Raw genomic sequence first — 22,066 nt, 5'->3', positions numbered from 1 at the left:
AGTGGTTTTGTACTAACATTTTTCACTTGCTGGTGGACAGGTTTTTGGGAGGGTCACATTTCTGATTTTTTTCCCCAGTAGTAAGTCAGAGACTCTCACATAAACACATGATTCCAGGAGTTGGGGCTTTAACAAAACTGCTGCACAGCACAGGGCCTGGACTGGCAGTTCTGGCAAATCCCTAGGTAAATACATTTGACAGTGAGAACACGTTATCTTTTGATCTTGGGATCATGAAAGTACTTGTTCTTTGCAAATTCCTTCCACAGCTCGAGCAGAAAGAGCAGCATGGTATGACAGGAGGTGCTGGAGAATTTGGATTATCCAAATGCCCTTTATAATGTTACTGCTCCTGTAATACTTGTCTGGAGACTCTCGGGTTATACACCTTCTACGCTGTTGTCCAGATGGGATTTTTTTCTAATCTAATCTTCAGGCACCACCTTCTGCACCGATATCTCTATTTAACTTGTTATAGACTCCCTTATAGTCAGTGGACTTTATCCACATGAGAGCTACTACAGATGTCCTGACACTTTTGAAAGCTTCATTTATGGTCTTGGATGTTATTACACAGCAGAAAACCCACCTGGTGGCCAAAATCTCCTATGTGGATTCGGTGCCTGAGCGTGCATTGCAGTTCTTCTTGGAGTCAAGGCACTAATGTGATTTCAGTCTCTCTCCTCCATCTGGCCGTCTATTTTCTCAACACTTGTAGGAACTTAAACATCCTTGAGGCCTCCATCACTGTCAAACTGATTTGGGCTTCGCTGACAGAGTCAAGGGTCCTTGGTGGTGGTGGGAACGTGCCCACGTGCATGTGGAGCATGTAATTGAGACACTTTACTTCCTTAGGAAACCAGAATTTAAAAAAGAAAAGTCTAAATTACTTCCCTTTCTCTAATTCTTGGTTAATACTTAAACATTTCCACAATACAGGTTGTGACATGATTTCAACTTTGAGCCTATTATTTGACCTAAGAGTATAACCCCTTTAGCCTAACACTTCTGCCTCTGTCTTTTATTAAACTGACTATTTATGTGCACGTCTGAAACCCTCTCCCACTTGTGGCCTCTAAATGGTGGGCTAACGTGTATTTAATGCTGATAAAAGATTACTGATACTTTTCCCCACGGTGTAATATACAGGCTGAAGTAATTTTTTTTGCTAAAATCCACAGTTTCTGCCATGGGAAAGACTATTTTTATGAGCGCTATTATGTGCTTTGAATGAGATTGCAACAAAGGGAGATTAGCTAATTACTCCAGGGTCTTTCTTCCTTTGGTGTGTGGGAAGGCTTCATGGCTGATGTCCATACGGATTGGCCAGAAAGCCATGGGAGAGCAGTCCCGCCACCCCACACCTGAACATCTTGAGCTACCCCGCTGATTTCAAATGACTTGTAACTCATGAGTGCGTTGGGAGCCACAACGCTCTTCTCTGAGGGATCCTATGCTGTGCTTGATGCCATAAATAGCATTTGAGTGCCATGAAGCGAGATGACTCCCATCTGTCAGTCTGGGAATGCTAGCCAGCTGCTTAAGGAAATCTGGGGACATAAAAGCAATTTAAAGAAAAATCTGTAGGGGAGTTTAGTCATCCTTGTTTCTAGTGAGTGTTTATCCTGTAACTATAGCTTTATCAAACAAATGCCGTGAGGCGTTCAAAGGGCAGTGAAGGCTCACTTCGTTGCTGTAGAAGTCAGCGCCTGTATGGAGTGGGAGGGGGAACCGGTTGTGGTAATTAGAGCTGGGAACCATGGGCCCAGCATGTTAAGAAGGGCCCCGTTTCATCCTGTGCCATGGGGCGTTAGCCCTGTAGTGAAGCCATTCCCAATCTCTATAGCTGGCTGAAACGTTTCAAAATGCATATTTTGGTGCCGTCTTTTAGCTCTGGATATTTCAGCCGCCTCTGTGAATGTTAGTCCTTTCTTCTGCCTGCTCTAGTAAGGCCCCGCTGTGCTTACTCCTTCCTTTGGTCAAGCATCTTCTCTCGGGAGAAAAAAAGCCCTGGATGTTGTTATCTCTGCCCCAAGGCTGCTAATTCCCAGCCTGCTGAAATGGGGATGTGGCTTATAAATTTCCCCATTTTTGTTAGTACTGCCAGTGATTCAGAAGAGTCTTACCTCATGTCTTATTTAACTTGGGTTTGGCCCCTTTCTTATTCAATTGTAACCGGTGTTTCTAAGTATCCACTAATACTTCTGGAAGCCTCCAGTTTGCAGCAAACCCAGAATGTCTGGGTGATATCTCATACTTCTGGCACTGACAAGATCTCTGGCATTTAGCTGTCACTGTCTGTGGACAGCCTTTTGTATTAACAAGAAGAGTCATCTTCCCACCTTTATTGTGGGAATTTCTTGTCCAGAAAGTCCAAAGCTGTTTGTCAAAGGCAGCTGTGAACCTCAGTCTTAGCTGAAGGAGTAGACATGCTCCAGAGCATTTGTAGTAGTGACAAAGCCGTTCTTTTTGGGTTGCTCTTATCTAAGGAGAGCCAAACTTTCAGATGTTGTTGAAGAGTGCTCCTCTTTCTGCCCCTCATCTTCACTTCTCCATAGAAATCAGCCCTGCTTTCAGGAATTGCAAGGAATGCTTAAAATCTGTAGTCTTGCATGAGAAGGTAGGTCCTGTGGCTTACTGTAGGCTTGCAGGAGCTCCCAGGTGTGTGACAGCTTGAGCTAATAGCTCTGGCAGTGTTTCTGAGCTCTTAAGTTCCCGGCATGTCAACTCTGAAATGTCCTGAAGGTCAGCCTGAAGCCATCCAGGATGGGTCCCTCATGATGTGTGGAGGACGCTCACCTGCTTTGGTGGTCATGGTTGTGTGCTCCTCAGCTGACAACACATGCAAAGGCCACCGTTGCAGCAGCTGCTCGCTCCGGGCTGCCCCATCACATCCCACCTGCACGCCTGAGCACCTCTGATTTTTGCCTCTGCTCCTTTGCATGCAGGAAATAAGGCACATAGGAAGTGCACACAACCGGAGCGCGGTGCCCTTCACTGCTGCCACGGCTTCTGCCCCCAGAGTGATCACTGCTCAGTACAACAGCCCAGCAGGCCTCTACTCCTCAGAGAACATCCAGACCTTCAACAGTGCGGTGGAGTCAAAGACATCACCTGGGGCCCTGGAGCCTACCAAGCCGTAAGTACCTTCCTCACTTCCCCTCCCTGCCCGGGCCCCCAGGGGAAGGCTCCAGGAGACGTGAGTTCGCTGTGAGGGTACCAATTTGTTAACCCAGAAAAGCTCTCTTTCAGGACAAGGGAAGGAGCAGAGGCACAAGCGTGGATGTGGTTCCCAGGGGCAGGGCTCGGAGAAGCGGGGAACGTTTCATGAGATGCAGAAATGAAATTAATGCTGTTGTGTTTCTTTGTTTAGCAGAGACCGACGCAGTTTCCGCGTTCGTTCAGCATGACATACCAGCCCGCTGGTCTGAACAGGTGCCTGATAGCTTGTTACGAGCACTTTGTGAAGTTAGTGTTTTGTGCTGGCTTTGCGGGCAGGGCGGGGCAGGAAGGGTACCAGCTAGCGCAGGAAGCACACGCGTCCCCGTTCCTGGCTGGCCTGGGATTCATAGACAGGACCTGCCTAAGTTTGGATCTTTCTATTTTTTATTATTGAACCTTGTTTTTCACGGGAGTTTTAAAAAGTAGCTGAAACGTTCGTACCTATGTGAGGGATTTTATATATGGGATTGGAAAGGGTCCCAACCTCAGAAGGGCCTATTAATTTTTGTGGTTGCATCTGAGCTTCACCAAAGACATTCCTTTATCCCAGAAGTCCAAAGAAGTTCCTCTTTTTTTCATTGGAAGCAATAAACCAGGAGCTTTCTGAAATCTTTCTGGCTGTGTTGGTCAGGTTGCTTAACTGCCCTAAGTCTCTGTAGAGCAGTACCAAACTGCCGGCAAGACTTTGGCCACTTCTACAATAAAAGCTGCAAGACCAATGCTTTAGGTGATACTCAACTAAATTCCTGACTTGTGAATGGGGAGCCAAAAGTGACTTCAGCCTCTGCTTTTGTAGGGCACAAAGACCTGAGACTGTGGTTTAACACAAACCTGAAAACTTGCCCCTGACTGAAACCGGCTTCTTGCACTGGCAGCCTTGTCTGCAGCATGGGCCCTTCTCGGCAGAGTTACGGTGCTGCAGCTGGCAGATGAGGTGCCTGTTCCTCATTTGCTTCTGGTAGACCTCAGCAGCCTCATTCAGGGGCTGAGCAAAGGCAGAGCAAGGACAAGGGAAATCTGACTTTGCGTTAACGTGATGGGACCATTTGGCAGTCAAATACCACCTCTGGTCTAGTCTGCAGTCCCCTCCAGGTGAGAGCACTCCCTGGAAGTTAGCTATATTTGGCTGGAAACTTGTGGGTGATCCCTTTTTCTTGCAGGGATCAGCGAAGAGGTGGGTTTCTTCTAGTGCTGTGGCTCACTGAGCTCCTCCTAGCAGGAAAGTCCGTTACCAGCCCTGCTGAGTGTGGGGTACATGGCATCTCTTTCATCTTTCCCTTGCTGAAACACAGCAAGTTGCAAAGGAATGCTGGGGGGACTATGGATGAGACCTTCAATGCTAATACACTGTTGTTTACAGAATCATCAAAAGCAAACGAATTGCTGCTGGTTTTCAGTGAGAGCCAGGGGCCTCACCCTGCCATTAAAAACCCACTGTGGTCTCCCCAGTGCACAAGCACAGGATGTGTAGGTTCTCCCTTCACACAGCCTTCCAGCTGCCTTTAAATTCCTGCCCGTCTGTTTTGCTGAGTTATTTGTACATGGCCGACCTCGCTCTGGGTTTATCTGGCATTTATCTGCATCTCCATTCTGTACCCAGCAGACACACAGCCTATCTGAACCCGACAGCCTGATCCTGCCACTGCGCATGGTGACATGACATGGGGACCAGGTCCATGGTCCATCCTTAGAGGGTGTGTGATGTAAATGCAGGGCTGTGGTACAGCAAACATCTCCACTGGATTTGGTGTCGCAAAGTAGGCGGGGAGGGCAGGGAGGAGCCCCACTGCTGAGCACATCTGTTTTGGGATTGGAGCCGAGATTGCCCCTTGGTAGGGCACCCAGGCTAGCTTTGGGAAGGGCAGCAGTGAAGGTGGCATTCCTTGCCTGGACAGTGGGACCATGAGTGTGTGCTCAGGTAGCTAGTTCATAGTGAAACCCCTGCTGCCATGTCTTCATTGCTTCTGCAACCCCTGCATTTACTCATCAGTAGAGTGACTGCATTTTAGTTTTTGTGTGGACACACCTGGAGTGCGAGACCAGAGCCACAGCATTAGCCAGAAGCCTTTAATGTAAAGTCATGTATTCAGTGGTGTGTCCCTCCAGCACAAGGAACAGACAGTATTCTGCAATTGCTTATATCACTTGGAATATTTGGTTTAGCCCTTTATTAATTTCTTCCTTCTTTCCTTTCTTCCTCCTCTGCATTTTTTCCTCAATTCCACATTGTAAAACCCAAATCAACCCCCAAACAACCACAACTCAAACTGCCCGTGTGAACGTGTGGGCCCGTAGCTGCCCATCGCCGATGAGCGCGATGCAGGCTCCCTTTGCCTCCATCTATAACCCTCTGCAGGCGCAGACCTCCGAGCTGCCGCAGCGGAGGCACAGCACCTCCTCTGTCCCCAGCCAAGTTCGAGTGGGGCCTGAGCAGCTGAAGCATGTGGCCCAGGTCTGCCCCAACAGCCCCGTGGAAGTGGAGGTGCCGGGACTCAAAGTGCTGCATGTGCAGTTCAATTCTCCCCTGCAGCTCTATTCACAGAGCAACATCATGGATTCCCTGCAGGGGCAGATCTCTTCTGTTAGCCCCGATTTCCTCAGGTAACCTGCCTGCTGCCTCTGCGGACAGCTCGGTGCATCCGTTCATCCACATCTCGGTGTCCACGAGTGCCTCATCCTTGTCTGTGGCTCACGGCATTGGCCGGTCACAAGGAAACAGCGTTTACATTTCACCTTTCCAACATTAGTGCATGACTCTTCACAGGAGCTTTCTCTTCATTGTGTCTGTGTCCAACACTGCGGGAAGCAACAAAACATAATTTCAGCCTGTCAGTGTGTCCATTGCCGCCTGCGCACCCGCGCAGCAGGGCCTTGACAGCAGCTGGTGGCTTTCCTGGAGAAGCCACCTGCAGCAGATGGATTTGCTGGGGGAGGAGCGTGCATTATCCTGAAAGCTGGTGTTTCTCTGTTGTTGTTTGCGACTGGAAGGTGCTGCCACACGTGTCTTTGTGCTTTTGTTTCGCTGGCTGTGGGCTGGGCCATGGGCGTGGGCTGGGCGTGTTTCATTTCAGGCTGAAGCAGGTCCCCATGGGTCTCCATCTTTGGCTGATAACACTCGTGAGTTTGGAGCAGCCTGGGCAGGCACCAGGCATATGGAGGACCCAATCTGTGTTCCCACCCCTGCCCACTTGTCTGCACAGGTTGCTGCTCTTGGGGCTGCCTCTTTGGCCGTAGGAGCGGAGGATGCTTGACATGCTCTGAGGTCTGCAGGACCTGCGGAGAGACTCAGCATCACAAGGCCTGGGTGCTCTTTGTTGTTTGTTTTGTGGCAGTTGGGAACCAGCTGGCCCATGCCTCTAAATGACAGCCCACAGGGTTTTACAGGGAGGACTTCAGTATCGAGATGGGTGAAGCAGAAAGCACATTTAGCCATCTCTCAGGACGGCTCCAATCAAGGCTGAATTGTTCCAGAAGATGTGAACCTTCTGCAGAGTTATCCCGTTATGTGAGCAAGCAGCTTTGCAGCTGTGTGACAGTGTGGTCCAGGGAGGTGGTCAGTCCCATGGCCTCCGTGGGACAGAGCGAATGGGCACAGCCAGATCTCGTAGCTTCTCAGCTGCTCACAGTCCCCTCCTGGGCTGAGCACCATGTGCTTCAAAGCCGAAAAGTTGGCATACTCACCCATGAACCCACACAGCCAAGTTTTTGCCATGTGCCAGCAGCCAAGAGATAATGGGAGGCTGTGGATTTACTGCTGCCTTGTTACTCAGTCCAGTTACTTGCCGTAAGTCACTGCTCTGGCTTGTAGTCGATACCGTGCACGCCAGGAGTGGTCACACTCTGCTGGCTGTGCTGGTCCCGACAGCTGATAACACTCGCAAAGGAGCCCCAGGCATCAGCAATTGTTTCATTGCAAAAACGAGTGCTCCCAAGTACTGGGCCTTCCTGTAGCCCAGCTTTGAGATCCTTGTAGACTTTACAAAATGTGCCAGCATAAACTAGTAAAATGACATTAGTAAAGCATAAGCTGTGCTTTTCTGAAGACACTGTGCCAGGCTGTGTCTTTATGGTTTATTACCATCTTCTTGCCAATTTTCAAAGCTCAATGATGCAGTCTTAGTCAGCGTTGCAAGTTGCCCATGGTAGAAGCAGTGAAATCCAGTAGCGGTTATGTGAGTCTGAAATTCAGTAAGGGTTGTTGGAGTTGTCCCCTACGAAGTTTCTGCGTTGGGGAACTCCTGCGCATGGAAAAGGACACCAGTTGTTGGTGATCACTGCAGATGAAGTACCTGCGTAACAGGAGGTGCCATAAATCAGCCGACATATGGAGACTCATTATCCCGCAGGCACAATTCCTGTGCCTGTGGCCTTGCCCATTCAAAAGATGCATGTGCTTTTTGGTGTTCGGTTTTTTTTTTTTTCTTTAAGCAGCGTAGCCTTCTGCCCTGACAAGTTGAAATATTTCACTCTGCTGGTACAAATTCTAGGATTTGGGGTTTTTTTATAGTCTTTCGGAAATCTTGTGTATGCAAGTATACCTATAGGGTACATACCTGGGAGAGCTGATCTGTATGTTTTGCACACTGTCACAATGCATGGTTGAAATGTGATGGCTTTGTTTGACTCGAGTGCTCTTTAAGATGATTTAGCCTTTGCTTTTTGAATGCATGTTAGTGAAACATTCTTAGTATGCAAACTGCAATGACAGGCTTCTTGCCTAATGTTTTTATGGGTGGACAGAGTGGTGGGAGTATATGAGTTTACGTAAGATGAATGTAATGTGGAGCATGGATTCATTTGGGATAACCTAGGACATTTTCTGTGTAATAGAAGGCACATAATTATTTTATTTTGGATGAGAGGCTTTGGTAAATGAGATCCAGGCTTCAAGGGTTCAACTGCTTGCAAGTCTAATGTGCTTCCTGCTCCACTGAAAATTACTAAAGATGGAAACATTTTCTGAAATTCTTTTTATGGAAATAGCATTTTATAAGACGTGCGATGATTTTACCTCTGATGCTTGAAGAGTTTATTATGTAGAGTAACTCTCAGATGACTCAATTGCGCATTGGCATGGAAAGTATGCGGTTGCCTCCTCAAGAAAAAGATTTCCCTCTGCAATTTAGTCTGAACTTCAGGATGTTTATGTACATTTCCGGCAATCACAGGGTGCAGGGACGGTGAAACCTAATAGACCATTTACATTTATAAGGCTGCATTATGTAATTGAGCTGTCAGAGGAGACTGGTCAGTTGTGTCATTTTTCCAGAGATGTTTTATTCCAGCCACAGAATACAAGGCAGGCAGGAACGTCCCGTGTCATTTAGTCCATCCCCTAGCCCAGCATTTTGTCAATTTAAACCATTGATTTAAATCATTCCCAGCGGATATTTGTCCAGACTCTTTTTAAATCCTTTAGTACGCAGGTTGCTCACCTGCCCACGGCAATATCTCCTCTGGTATTTCGGTGTCTGTCTGTTGGAAAGCTTTTCCCAAGGGAGGTTCTGAATATCCTGCCGTTTTAAGCCTGTAGTTCATCCTGTACCCGCCGAATGTGGAGAACATCCTAGGTACTGCCTCCAGCCTCTCTTTTTTTTTTTCCTAAAGACCCTTCTGCTGACACAATGACCACCCTTTCAGCCACCCTGCACTGTGAAAAGCTGCCCCTGAAGCACCTCGGTCTCTAGGCTGAGGGTGCAAGTCCCTCGTGACATGAGTGGCAGCAGCAGCGCTCAGGAGGCAGCTGAAAGGAAGACTCAGTCTTAGCAGGCAGAAATCTCCTCTGCCCTTGATCTGCTCATTAACCTTAGTTAAATGCTGTAAATGGGCTGTAGCTCAGAGTCTCCACCTATAAAATGGAAATAATAACACCTGAAAACACAATTAAATTTTTGCCAATCAGAGGATCTTTTAGTTAGATCCTACAGCTGTTACTTTGTGAAGGTGGCCTTTAGGACCAATTCACAGTGTACTTACAAAGATTTCTTTTTGATGGAATAAACCTTACTTAATTTGAGATTCACAGCGGTGTAAGGTAGCAGTCTAAGGTAGTTTATGCATGCAAGGAACATGCATAGATGGCACAGCCACTACGTGGGATTCCCATCTCGGCACATGAGTTCTTTATTTTCCTATTAACAGAGCAGTGATTTCCTGGGCCGAAAGTTTTAGTTTCTGGAGCATATAGTAATTGCAAAGCAGGGAGAACACTTGGGGATTGGTCGGAGGCGGTCGGTGAGAACCCGCTGACAGTGGCGTACGCGGATAGCCCAGCGTGCCGATCCCACCTGGGCTGCAGCTGTCTTGTGCAAACACACCCAGCACCTCCGTGTTTTACGGCGTCCTGTTGTGCGTTTGTTTTGCACGTTCATTCTTCAGTCATATGATGCATTGTTAAAATTTTGCTCGAGGGACTGGCTTTAGTTTTCAGCCATTTAACAAGCATGTTCTCTGTTCCTTCCTCAGTTTAGATCAGCATAACCAGCCCCCAGGCGGCATCGTCATAGACAGAGAATCTGAGGTTTACAAGATGCTCCAGGAGAATCAAGAGTCAAATGAGCCACCCAGACAATCTGCTTCCTTCCTCGTGTTGCAAGAGATTTTGGAGTCAGAAGAGAAAGGTAAGCACCCATTGCATACCTAAGCTGAGTGTGCTCTTCCCTTTTGCCATTCCTTGGGCTGTGCACAGTGTTTAAAAGAATAACATCTAAAATTTTATTTTCCTTCCTTAGCTGGTGGTTGTTCAAGGTAGCGTGTGTAGATGGTTTCCACAGAAACAGACCCTTTCACTAACTTGACTCCTAAATTTCCTCTCCTTGATTAGGGCCCATATCGTTGCTTACTCATTGAGTGAGTGCTCAAGAAATAAACCCCTACAACATTTAGTTGTCAAGAAGGAATTTAAAAAGCTGCAAAACCTCTTCTTTGCTTCCTAAAGTTTTGCCCCTTTAAGGTAACATTCACTGATTAAAGATCATCTTAGATTGGTACCACAAGGTAGGTACCACAAGGTAGGGCTTTTCAGTGGGTCCTAAAGCTTCTGGTCTCCATCCTTCTGCACTAGAAAAAGGATCCACTTCTGCAGCTGAATGTAAAAATATGGAAGCTAGGTTACAGTGAGCAGTTCATGGCTTTTAATCTCTGAAACTTTGCTCTGTTTGGCATTCTTGATCTGACATCTGGACTTGTGCAGTTCAGGGCTATAGACTTTTAAGAAAAGCCAATTAACTTAACTGGGGGCCAAATCATACTCTCTTCTCCCCTTGCATAAAATAAAATAAACAAATAAATAGGAAAAGAATTCCAAGAATGACTTTTTTTTCCTTAGGCCAGTTGAGACTTTGTCTTCTGTGTTATTAGCTTGGCAGTGGAACATTCAATTTCATCCAACAAAAGCCTGGTGCTGAGATACCAGGAAACAGATCAGCCAAGTGCTGGTAGGTCTCACGGATCTGTAAGGAAAGAGCAAAATGAAGGAAATAAGGAAACAATAGGAAGAAAGAAACCAGGATCTTGGAGTGTTTAATACGCTGTTAAAATACCTACCTGAAAGCATCTTTTAAATATTGAGTGTTTGCAACTTGCCCTTCAGGGTTCAGCTCCGGCATGGAAGGGACTGGAGTAGCTGGGACTTCTCACACATCCAAGGTCCTCCCCCGTGCTTAGTAGTGCTGAAGAAGATAAGAAGCAAAAGCCTCTCTATTTTGTCTTTCTTTGAAGATTTGCAGCATTATTGGGATTCTCTGGCACAAGGTTTGCCAGCCCGATCACAGGCCAGGATAGGCTTTGGCTTTGCTCCACCGTGAGCTGATAATCACCCATGTGGAGCAGGGCCGGGAAGTTACGCCGCCCCAAAGGAATGTTTGTCCCCGAGGAGACAGTGCCCCTGCCTGCCGCGCCGCTCGGCCGGGCTCAAACACCACTGCTGCTGAGTCAGATCATGTCTGCGGCAATAAACAGCAGATAAATAGCACGTTTGTTGGCTGTTTCTCCGAGCCTGTCTTCAGGCGATGGCTTGTGACTAGCAGCAGGGAACTATCTCCTCAGCTGGGACAAGTCCCTTGGGGCATCGCTGACCGTATCGGCTGTGCTGACTTACTGACAGCTGAGAGCCTGGCCCCGGACACCGGGTCTGTGTGCGGGTGCTGGTGTGTGGAAGCACCACGGCTGGTCTGTGTTTACACCTGGCCCTGCGCTCTGAGGTGGAGGGTGTTTTGCAGAGCAGAACAGGTTACGTTTCCTGTGGGTATTTGATTAAGCTGATTCCTTTAGAGAGATTTAAAAACATGCTGTCAATGTTGTTGGTGCGAGCAAAGTGCTGTTTGAGGCAGAGGGAATGAGCAGAGGTGATAGGGAAGAGCTTGAAAATGTGGTTGCTGCTGCTTCCTTCCCAGCAAGGGTCACTTGCAGTATCTCTGTCGGAGGCCAGGTGCTCCCTGCTGTCTTTGGAGGGTGCATGGGCTGTATCACCCCCATTAGGGAACTTGCACCTCTGGACCAGCATCTCTGCACGGAGCTGGGTGCAAACCTCTGAGCTGAAGGCTGCCCAGAGGCAAAGCAGCGCGGTGTCACCCGCCCCACGGGTGAGCGGTGACACTCGGGCCGCTTTCTGCGCTCGGCTGGCTGACAGGGAGGTGAGTGGGCAGTTTCCCGGCTTTTCCCCTCAGCTCTTCTGTCAGTGGTGCTGCCCCGGACTGTGAGGTGTGCCTGACCTTGCTGGTCACCAGGGTGTGCCTTTGGAGAGTTTGTCCTTCCCTTACACCAGAAACAACCGGTGCAGTGTGCTCTTGGCTTGATACTAGTCAGAAGGGTTTTGTCAGCATCCCTCCCAGACTGAGGTGGCACAGGTCTGCCCATGGATCCCCCGCTGCTTCTGGTGAAACATCGTGGGAGTCTCTGCATCCTTCCTTCCCTTGTTGCCTGGTATTGAACCTCTTGTAAAAAGTCATATAGATAAGACTAATCACATCAATGCTGTCACTTTGTAAGAGGCTCCTTTTTCACTGCAGATTTTTAAAGGCTTGCCTTGTATCCTGCATCTAGGATCCACTGCTGTTGTAGGCATCCAGGTCAGCAGCTGTGTCCTGTGAAGGACCTGCAGGACATCCCTGCCCCAGAGAGGTTGCACTAGGGAGATACCGTTCCTGGAGCTGTTACACAGCAGCAGGAGAGCACAAGGTTATCCCCAGTGTCCCAGGGCCCTGCCACAACAAGGAATTTGTTAACCAACTCTTCCAGGAGTCTTGGGGGAGCCAGCCCCCCTGTACACCAGACAGCAGACTGGAAAAGGACTTTGACAGTCCTCCCTAGTCTGCCAGGACACCCACCTCCTGTTTCTGAGCCCAAATCTGGCAATCATCAGCTTGCCCCTGTGTGTGTGATCAGGACACGACAGGCAGACTCCGGTGCTGCCAAGGCTGGGGCTGAGGCTTTGCTTTGTGCATCTGTGCATGTGAGACACATCAGCTAAAGTCTGATAGGCTTTTAAGATGAGAAGAGACAGTATCATCTCATCTGACTGCCCACAGTCTCAGGCCCTCAGGTTTCATCTGTGTCCCTTCTCTCCCTCCTCCCCACACACTCCTAAATCCCTGTCCCCTTTCCATGCATGAATCCCTGCCTCAGAGCTGGGGTTAAAGAATACCACCCCTCCCTAGCAGAGCATCTGCTTGGGAGGAAGAGCCTAGAGCCACGCATCTCACATGCTCTGAAGCACTCTCCTTCCACCCCCAGGAGACCCTATCAAACCATCTGGATTTAGGAGCGTCAAAGCCCCCACCACAAAGGTGGCCTCATCGATTGGGAATGCCCAGAAGCTGCCCATGTGCGAGAAGTGTGGATCTGGCATTGTGTAAGTAAGCTTGTCCCTGGGGTTGCAGGCCGTGGACGAGCGTCCCATGCCTGTGCAAGGGGCTGAGGTGCTGCACCCAAAACACTTCACCTACCCACATCCAGTGCATCCAGGAGCCGCCTCAAAGCACGTTTGTTCTCACCAGCTTTGATAATGCTAACTTTGCCGTTCTCTGCAGTGAGGCAGGAGTTGGGTTTCCCTCTACAGATCCATACCAATAGAAACCAAAGCAAGTCCCTGTGAGTCAAACCTCGAGACAGTTGTTGCTGCAGTGTTTTGCTTCCTATCTGAAAGCTGTTTACAGCACCCAGAAACCAAATGACCATTCTATTCAGGGTCTGTGTATTTAATAATTTTCATGTCTTGGCACTCCCAGCCATGGAGTGGGGACTTGCCCTGGTGGTCAGAGGCAAATGTGGACTGGGAGAACTGCATTCTGCTCCGCACTCTGCTCTAAGACCACACACCTCCACTGTGTCTACGCAGACATAATTTTTCATAGAATCATAGAACCATTAAGGTTGGAAAAGACCTCTAAGATCATCGAGTCCAACCGTCAACCCAATACCACCATGCCCACTAAACCATGTCCCTAAGCGCCTCACCTACCCATCTTTTAAATACTTCCAGGGATGGTGACTCAACCACTTCCCTGGGCAGCCTGTTCCAATGTTTAACCACCCTTTCAGTAAAGAAATTTTTCCTCACATCCAATCTGAACCTCCCCTGGCGCAACTTGAGGCCATTTCCTCTCGTCCTATCGCTAGTTACTTGGGAGAAGAGACCGATACCCACCTCGCTACAACCTCCTTTCAGGTAGTTGTAGAGCATGATAAGGTCTCCCCTCAGCCTCCTTTTCTCCAGGCTAAACAACCCCAGTTCCCTCAGCCACTCCTCATAAGACTTGTGCTCTAGACCCTTCACCAGCTTTGTTGCCCTTCTCTGGACACGCTCCAGCACCTCAACGTCCTTGTAGCGAAGGGCGCACTCACTACAAGACCTTTTTGTTGTCTTTATGTGGGTACATCTGGCTTCCAGCACAGCAGGGGCATGGGGTTGATACAGAGCTGCTGTACCATAAGCATGACAGCACAAGAGACCCAACCCATGTCTTTGATTCACCATTCAGTTTCTCAACCACAAATTCTTCCCTACAACCACCTTAGCTTAACAGTTGACTCCAGCAGTCAAGTGCTGGTAGCCCACCTGCATCATTGTGAAAGAATTCAGATTTGTCCCATGCCACCCACCACAAGCTATCAGATTGTTGCTGAGACCTACTACACTGTGATTGCATGGTCCTGGCATGCCTGGAGCGCCAAGGACCGGCAGAGTCATTACAGAGGCAATCCATAGCCTGTAAAATATGAATCAGAGACAAAACCTACAATTATTCTAGCAGCTGGGTAGATCTGGAGAGAAAGCACAAGGCTATGAATAGCACTAAAAACTAATGAATTATGGAAAATATAGATGGCTGCTGGAACAAAATGATACTCCTGGCAAATTGTTGTGTTGCTGCTGGTGGTAGTTAACGAGTTTCTATGTAGTTTTCCTCATCATCTGCTGGGTTAAGCTGTGAAGTTTTCCAGTAAGAGCTGGCCCACAGTTGGCTGGATCTGTTCACTGCAGCTCCTGAGCAGCAGCGTCTGAGATCAGAGCCAGGACCTGGTCTCTGTGCTTCTCCCATACATACCTGGCGTGTCCATCACTAGCGAAAGGGCAGTGGCTGGCTACGCAGCCTTCATCCCCCTCGGTTGGTGGAGGCAGTCTTTTCTGGATTTGTTCTGCAATCCCGTTGGTTTGGACCTGGATTTTGCTCCCCCAGATGGTCAAGCTGATGCCTGTCATTTGATCCTGGGCATTTGAAGGCTGTTGTGCTGTCTCCAGCCATCAGCTAAAGATGCCATTGCAGCAATTCTTGCCACCAGAGATGATAGGGCTGTCCCTGTGAAACTTAGGCAGGCCAGCGCTAGGAAACACTTTCCAGAGGAGGGCTCCCATGCCGGCACATGTTGGGCTCTAAAAGTGCTGTTAACATCTGCCTGACCAGAGGTAGGGCCTATACTTTGACTTGTCGGGAGCAGGAAAAAATTGTCCACCTGCAGCACTGGTGTGGGTCTGGGCCGGGTGGGAGGTGGCTGGGAAGGAGGGAGGCAGTGGTGGGTGCCTGGCACTGAGAGGTGCTGGTTCCTTCCCCAGAGGGATGTTTGTGAAGATCCGGGACAAGCAGCGTCACCCCGAGTGCTACGTGTGCAGCGACTGCGGCACCAACCTCAAGCAGAAAGGACACTTCTTCGTCGAAGACCAAATCTACTGCGAGAAGCACGCCCGGGAGCGGGTGATTCCCCCAGAGGGCTACGAGGTGGTCACCGTCTTCCCAAAGTAAACCACGCTCTCACAAAGCTAGTGTGGATCGTTTCTTCTCTGCTGCTTTTCCTTGGAAAGCATCGTCCCTGCCCCCCTGCCGAATCTTGTTTGCAATAAGGAATGCTAGGCATGGCTTTGAATTTCCTTGCCATTATTAATCCTCCATCTCTTCACATGAGATGTCACTAATTGTTCAACATTCTTTTCATCTCCTCTTTCACTGTTTGGGGTTTTTTTTTTTAATACACAGAATTTTATTTTTTTTTTTTTCCTCCTTTGTGCTATCGATCGCACAGGAAAATCAGAGGCCAAAGTCAGATTACAACTCTTCTGTGTCCCAGTTATTTGCCTTCTGTTTGCATTCAATAAACAGGGTGAATCCACAAGGCAGATGTGTCTGCTTTCTCCTGGTATCCCTCTGCACGGTACCGGGGTTCCCGGGGCAGCAGAAGAGGTGCCCAGTGCATGGCTGTGTTTACCCTGGAGAACAACGGGAGGGAATTACAAAATTGAGTCAAACTGGTCTCGCGTGCTATCCAGCTGCTGTTAGCAGCTGCCTGCCCGGCACCCAGCAAGGGCCAGGTGGGCCCAGCCAAGCCACAGACCATAGCTGGCACTGGTGGCCTGTCCCTGGTGCAAGGCAGCCAAGAGCTGCCTCCTCTGCATTCGGCGCTGCTTCATGATGACAGGGCCGGGCACTTCAGTGCTTCCCATTACCGCATCACCCAGGTGCCTCTCTGTTCCCCATGGTCACAAACTGAGTTCTACGGAAAAATGTCCACTTGATGCTTGCTGGAAACCAGGGAGTCCTGGAGCAAAGAAGGAAAAGTGTGAGTGGCCGTAGTCCCTCTCCCTGTTCTGTCTGTCCCTGTTCATTCCGTGCCAGCACCACCCCCCCGGCACCACAGGCTTGGGGCTTGGTGCAGGCTGGTGAGGGTGGGTCTCGCCACCACACACACACGCCCTGCTTCGTCCAGCCCAGGGCAGACCCCACGGCCATGGTTTTTTTTGTCTGCAGACATTTGGGACAGTCCCCTGCGCAAGGCCCCGTGTGGCTGCCAGAGGCATCACCCTGCTCCCCGTGCCGCCAGACGTGCATGGTTGCTGGAGGGTGCCTTTGGGGTGGATGTGGGGAGGGGGGGTCACATGCCCCACGTGCCCATGAGGGGCTGATGGTGCCCGAGCAGCAGCACCTCCACCCACGTATAGCAAAGAGGTGGTCTGTGGTGAAGTTACTTCTCTGCTCACATCTCTGAATGAGATGCTGGCTGTTCTTTTGGTGTAAAAATAAATGGTTTCTAAGAGATAGTGTCATCTTTGCTTCAAAACAAATTGCCAGAGGTTGAAAACAGAAGGGTTTGTAGCTGCATACAGGCCTTCTCTGGCAGGCACAGGCCCGCCTCCACCCCTGGGGTTAGTGGGTGCATCTGCAACAGCTACGGACAGGATCATGTGCCCGTCCTGGAAAGTCCTGGTCATCTTCAGCAATGCTTTACTGCTGCACTCCATGTTTCCTCTCCTTCACGATGAATCACACCACAGCACAGCTGCCTTGCAAAAAAAACCCCCAAAAAAAACCCAAACCCAAACCAAAACACAACCAAAAAGAAATCCTCAGGTAATGCTGACCTGTCACCTCGATTATAAGCCTTCCACTGTCCAGATCAACTGTACCGCTTTTTGGCAGCCTGGGGAGGAGGCTAATTCACCAAGCCAGCTAAATTTAGCTCATCCCCTCAGACTCCTTCTATGGGCAGTGGCAAGCAAGCAAGAATGGCATAGCTCAACCAGCAAACTCCTCGTCCAGCTCATCCCTGGGAAACGCCCGGCTCCTCCGTGCCGCCAGCACGTGCCTCCACACACACCTGCACAAACTCCAGATACTAACACAAAGCAGCTTTATTTTTCAAGGCAAGAGTAGGGTTTTTTTGGCCTGCTGGGGTGACATCTCCCCTCACTGCTGCTAATGGGGGTTAATTCTCTCCCCTCTGCAGCATATTTCCCCAGGGAAAGGCGCTCTCTGCTGCAGCGCTGGCAGGGTGCAGGCAGGCTGGACTGGACAAAAAGCCAGTGCAGCGGTGGAGAGCACAGACTCACAGGGCTGAAGGAGTAAACCTGTAGGAACAGATTGCTCTGGCTGCAGCTCAGATCAGTGCTCAGGCCCTGTCGTGGCACCATGTCTGCTCCCAGCACCGCGCACTCCTTGCTGCCCGCTTTCTCAGCAGGCTGGGGGCTCCTGGCTGGCCGCCACCCGTGGCTGGCTGCTTGCCGTGCAGGACGAAAATGCTGGCCACTGGGGCCATCTGGTGTGCTGCACCCCAATGCCAGCACGTGGGCTGAGCCCTCCAGCGTGTGCAAAGCCACCAAACGTTTTCATACTGTACAAACGTCCGTCAGCAAAACGCGGCCCGTTCCAGATAACCTCACAAGCTTGTTCTTGCGTCAGTGGGTCAGGAGAGAAGAGCCTGAAGCGTGCCTGGCATTTCCCCTGCCCTCCCCGCCCCAGCCCTGCACTGCAAACAGACAAGTCCCACTTTGTGCAGGGCTGCGTGCTTTATCGCCCCGGCCGGGCTCCTGCAGCCAAGGCTGGCAGCACTGCTGGGAAAACACTGATTGTGCAGGGCTTGACGCAGGAGTCAGGAACTACAGAAGGTTTGTGGGATAGCTCTGGAGGTGTAGGCTTCTAACGCAGATACCAATGTTGATCCAATTTATTACTATGGGAACAGGCTAGCGAGGCAATTCACATTCATTACTCAGGGAGGACTTCGATCGCTTTCTGCTGTAGCTTGCTGAAAAAAGGAATGTATTCGTTTTTTTATGATGCAGGACAAAATATTTGGCAACTGCAGTGTTCACTGTAGCCTGACTTTCCAAATTCCTCTAGAGTTTTAACAGTTGGAATCTGGAGTTTGTCAACAATAAGAAAATAGGTTAAATGAGGTCACGCCTGCAACCACACTGAGCCTCCTGCTCCAGAAATTAACAATAATGTAGGATAACACGTAAAAGGTTCCTATCTGAAGAGCGTTGGCAGTTTCTAAGTGAGCTAGCATCCTGCCCAAGAGGGACTGTCTCACGTAGGTGTGCAGTGCGGCGCAAAGCACAACCTGTCATTTTTAACAGAGATTACTTGGGTTTCTGGTTGTGGCCTCTCCCCACCACTGCCACGTCTCCCATTTCTCCTTGTGCAGCAGACGGCGGCTGTGAGCTCCTGCTCCCCGTTGGCTTGCAGGAGCCCCTGCCACACGGCATGGGGTGCCAAGCTCAGCCGCGGCATGGAAAGCCACAAGCACAGCATGAGCCGTGGGCCACTGCAGGCTGGAGAAGAGGGCGTGCGTGGGACAGAGTAGCGCATCTCCCTTCTGAGCTGAGAAGATGAATCACTATTTTTTAAAACTGTTTATACAGTTAAAAAGACCCCACTGCTGGCAGTGACTCGACAGAGCTGGCCCCCAGGAGATAAAGCAGATAGAAAAGGGTTAACCCCCCCCCCAAACAGCATCAAGACAGACCTCTCATTGTTTCCTCCTCCCACCCCCCACCATCACCACCACCCTCCTGAATGATGGTATGTGCAGAGTGTATTCCAGTGCTGGTGAAATGCTGTTAGATTCTAACCCATGAGATAAGTCTACCACACATTTTCTTGTCATCACCTGGAAAACCATCAGCAGCCGCCTCTCTCCAGCCCTCCCCAGCCAAGAGTATGAGCTGCTCGTCAGATTAAAAAAAAAAAACAAAAAACACCAAAACCAAACAAGAAAAAAGAAACCTGCAAATAGACACACAGTAGCAACACACAAGCAAGCCGAGACCCCATCTTTCTGTCCATGCATTTGATCTTAACAACTCAAACATCCACAGGCAATGCCAACAGGAGGAACAACAGCGGAGTGTATCTGGGTGCAGCACAGGCCAGGAGCGCCGCTTCCAAGTCACCAGGACAAATCTATGCTTCAAGAAATTAACTTGTATCCGGTGAAATATTTTTTCCCCTCTAATGGACAATCAAGGGGACATAACTTCACCCAAAACAATTCAAAACTGTTAGCACCAGTCACACCCCCCCAACCGTGCTGGCTATGGGATAGAAACTCTTGTTCATTTTTATTTTCCACCATATTGCCCTGCAGTGACACTTGGGCAGCTGTGCGGGCTGATCAGGGTATTTCCTCTTAAATCTTGGACTAGGTCTTTGCTAGCATAAAACAATGCATAAGGAGACTAGTATAGTAGCTCAGCAAATATAAGTAACACATGGAGACAGCACATGTTGGACTTTGCATTATTCAGGCTAATAAGTAACGGAGCAGAAAACTTAGAAACTTTTGTCTTCAGCGATTAGAAACAAGACAGGGCTTTCAACAGACAAAGGTCAAAGCCAGCCTACTCATTAAGTTAACAGATTTATTTGTTCCCTTATAGAGATAAGGATAAACATCTCTAATATAAAATAACACTCTCTAAATCAGGCTAACAGATTACTCTCTATGAAGAGTGAGAACGATCATTAAGTGACTGGAAATTAGCTTCCAAAGTCCGATAGATCAGGTAGGATTTTATTTTATTCCATGTTACCTATGCCTTGGCATAACTCTCACAACTGCAACTGTGGCAGCTCCAGCTGCAATTCCATAACTGCAGCTTCTAGTTACACCTAGATGACATTTTCACAAGCCAGGATTGAAAGTTTAAAAGCTACCTGATGGCCGTGTTGAAAACCATTGCTTACAGCTGGCTCTTAGGGGCTACACACGCAAGTGGTATCCTTCAACTGCCTTTGCTGCCCCACTGTAGCCTCTAACCCTCCCTTCCCAGAAGTACTCCTTGGTCCTCCATGCACCCCCAGAGACATTCTGCACCTTCCCCTCCCAGTACCCTTAAGCTCCCTCCAGATGCTTCAAACAGGCACCTTAGCTGTGCAAGCTGACAAGCCAGTCAATACAGAAGTAATGTCTGCAGCAGAAAAACTTAGGGTTTTTTGGGCTCATCCAAGCTGCCTGTTTTTTGTTGTGGAGTTGTTTTGTTGTTTTTTGGTTTTTTTAATTCTGTTTTGGGGTTTGGTTTTGGGTTTTTTTGTTTTGGTTTTTTGGTTGGTTTTTTTTTTTAATGTGTAAGATTGGCTAATGTGCTAAATAAGTAGGGAGTGCATTAATGGACACAACATAAGCTTCGCTTATTTAGGAAGCTATGCTAAAAAACCTACACCTTTAGGACAAAACCAGACATTTATTTAATCAAAATAAATTGCAGAAGTTAAAAACAGAAGCTACACAATTGGCTGTAACAAAGGCACATGTTCTTTCCCTTCCAAATAAAACCATAATTGACGCAATATAAAAAAAGTGTTTTAGGACTTCCACAGGAAGATTTTTTTTTTTTAAACACAAATTTGCCAGTTTTTACCACTGATCACAAGAGCTAGCTGCAAATGTGAAACATGCTCATTTTCTTAATTCTTTATGAGAGCCTACCAAAGCCACAACATGAAACTATCACCTGCATTATACTGTAGAACATGTTAAAATTCACTGAAAGAACACCAGGGATTTGAACAAGGCCTTAAAGAAAGTCAGCATAAAGGATCAGTATGTGTAAGTGACACCTCTGGAAGATCTGATGTCAGTCATATGTTTGTCCTGTAAGACTACAGGCCACATTTGCACGTTAAAACACACATTCTGCATTGGAATCCGACGATTCTTCTAGGACCTTGAAGACACCCATTTTTTCCTTTTTCATTTTTTCAGAGGTCTGCATTTGATCTAGGATTAAAACAAAACAAAAATCAACAGTAATAGGTGAAGCGTCTGCAACCTTACTATTGCAGACATAAAAGTTGTATGTATTTTTGTTTGGATTTGGAAAGCAAGTTGATAAAATCATTTTGCTCCTTCATCAACAGTTTGCTACTAGACATTTGTGCTTGAAAATATTTTTCAGTTGTGTACTTTAAGAAAAAAAAAAGAAATCCAACACCTCTGGCTAAACCTAAATGGAGATAAGCAGTTTTAAAATCTGCCTGAACTAGTCTCGTTTTCCTGAGAAGAAAACAGAATGCAGTAAACCTATTTAGTGCAGTTACTAGGAGAAACACAGAAAATTACAGCTCTGCTAAGCAATATTCTTTTTTGAAGTTCAAAGACCTACATCTTGTTTTCCTAGCACCTGCAATCACTATGTTGCCCTTCCAGTGAATATAAAGCTAATGAAAAAGTACTGTCTTTATATCAAATTTAATAAATATGGCTTACAGGAGTGGGAGGTGGCATTTCAGTTTCTAAAGCATTAACTGCAGTTAGCTGTAGTAAATATTCAGTACATAATGCAAGACTAGTATCTTTGTATAAACATTTTTTGACAATTTTAATATACTAATTTTGCTTAGTATAGCTGTCCTGGTTTCGGCAGGGATAGAGTTAATTTCCTTCCTAGTAGCTGGTACAGTGCTGTGTTTTGGATTTAGGGTGAGAACAATGTTGATAACACACCAGTGTTTTAGTTGTTGCTAGGTAGTGCTTACACTAGCCAAGGACTCTTCAGCTTCCCATGCTCTACCGACTGAGAAGGCTGGAGGGGCACAAGAAGCTGGGAGGGGGCACAGCCAAACTGGCCAAAGGG

The 22,066-nt window shown here is 48.3% G+C and overlaps 2 protein-coding genes across 2 annotated transcripts in view; one reads left to right on the top strand and one right to left on the bottom strand.

The window, feature by feature from the left end:
* PDLIM1 (PDZ and LIM domain 1) overlaps positions 1–15,828 on the top strand; it is a 34,105-nt gene extending 18,277 nt beyond the window's left edge. The window contains exons 3-6 of the mRNA XM_009322410.1: positions 2,949–3,139; positions 9,688–9,842; positions 12,955–13,072; positions 15,275–15,828. Of these exons, the coding sequence (XP_009320685.1) occupies positions 2,949–3,139; positions 9,688–9,842; positions 12,955–13,072; positions 15,275–15,461 (651 nt within the window). The 3' untranslated portion in view covers positions 15,462–15,828. The remainder of the gene's footprint in view (positions 1–2,948; positions 3,140–9,687; positions 9,843–12,954; positions 13,073–15,274) is intronic.
* Positions 15,829–20,540: 4,712 nt separating this feature from the next.
* Positions 20,541–22,066, bottom strand: part of HELLS (helicase, lymphoid-specific) — a 28,019-nt gene continuing 26,493 nt past the window's right edge. Inside the window, 1 exon segment of the mRNA XM_009322479.1 lies at positions 20,541–21,210. Coding sequence (XP_009320754.1) covers positions 21,113–21,210 — 98 coding nt within the window. The 3' untranslated portion in view covers positions 20,541–21,112.

The sequence above is a fragment of the Pygoscelis adeliae genome, unplaced genomic scaffold (genome assembly GCF_000699105.1).
Source record: "Pygoscelis adeliae isolate BGI_AS28 unplaced genomic scaffold, ASM69910v1 Scaffold244, whole genome shotgun sequence".
In the NCBI taxonomy this organism is placed as follows: Eukaryota; Metazoa; Chordata; class Aves; order Sphenisciformes; family Spheniscidae; genus Pygoscelis; species Pygoscelis adeliae.
The sequence above is the reverse complement of the archived record's forward strand: the minus strand, read 5'-3'. Positions and strand labels throughout refer to the sequence as shown.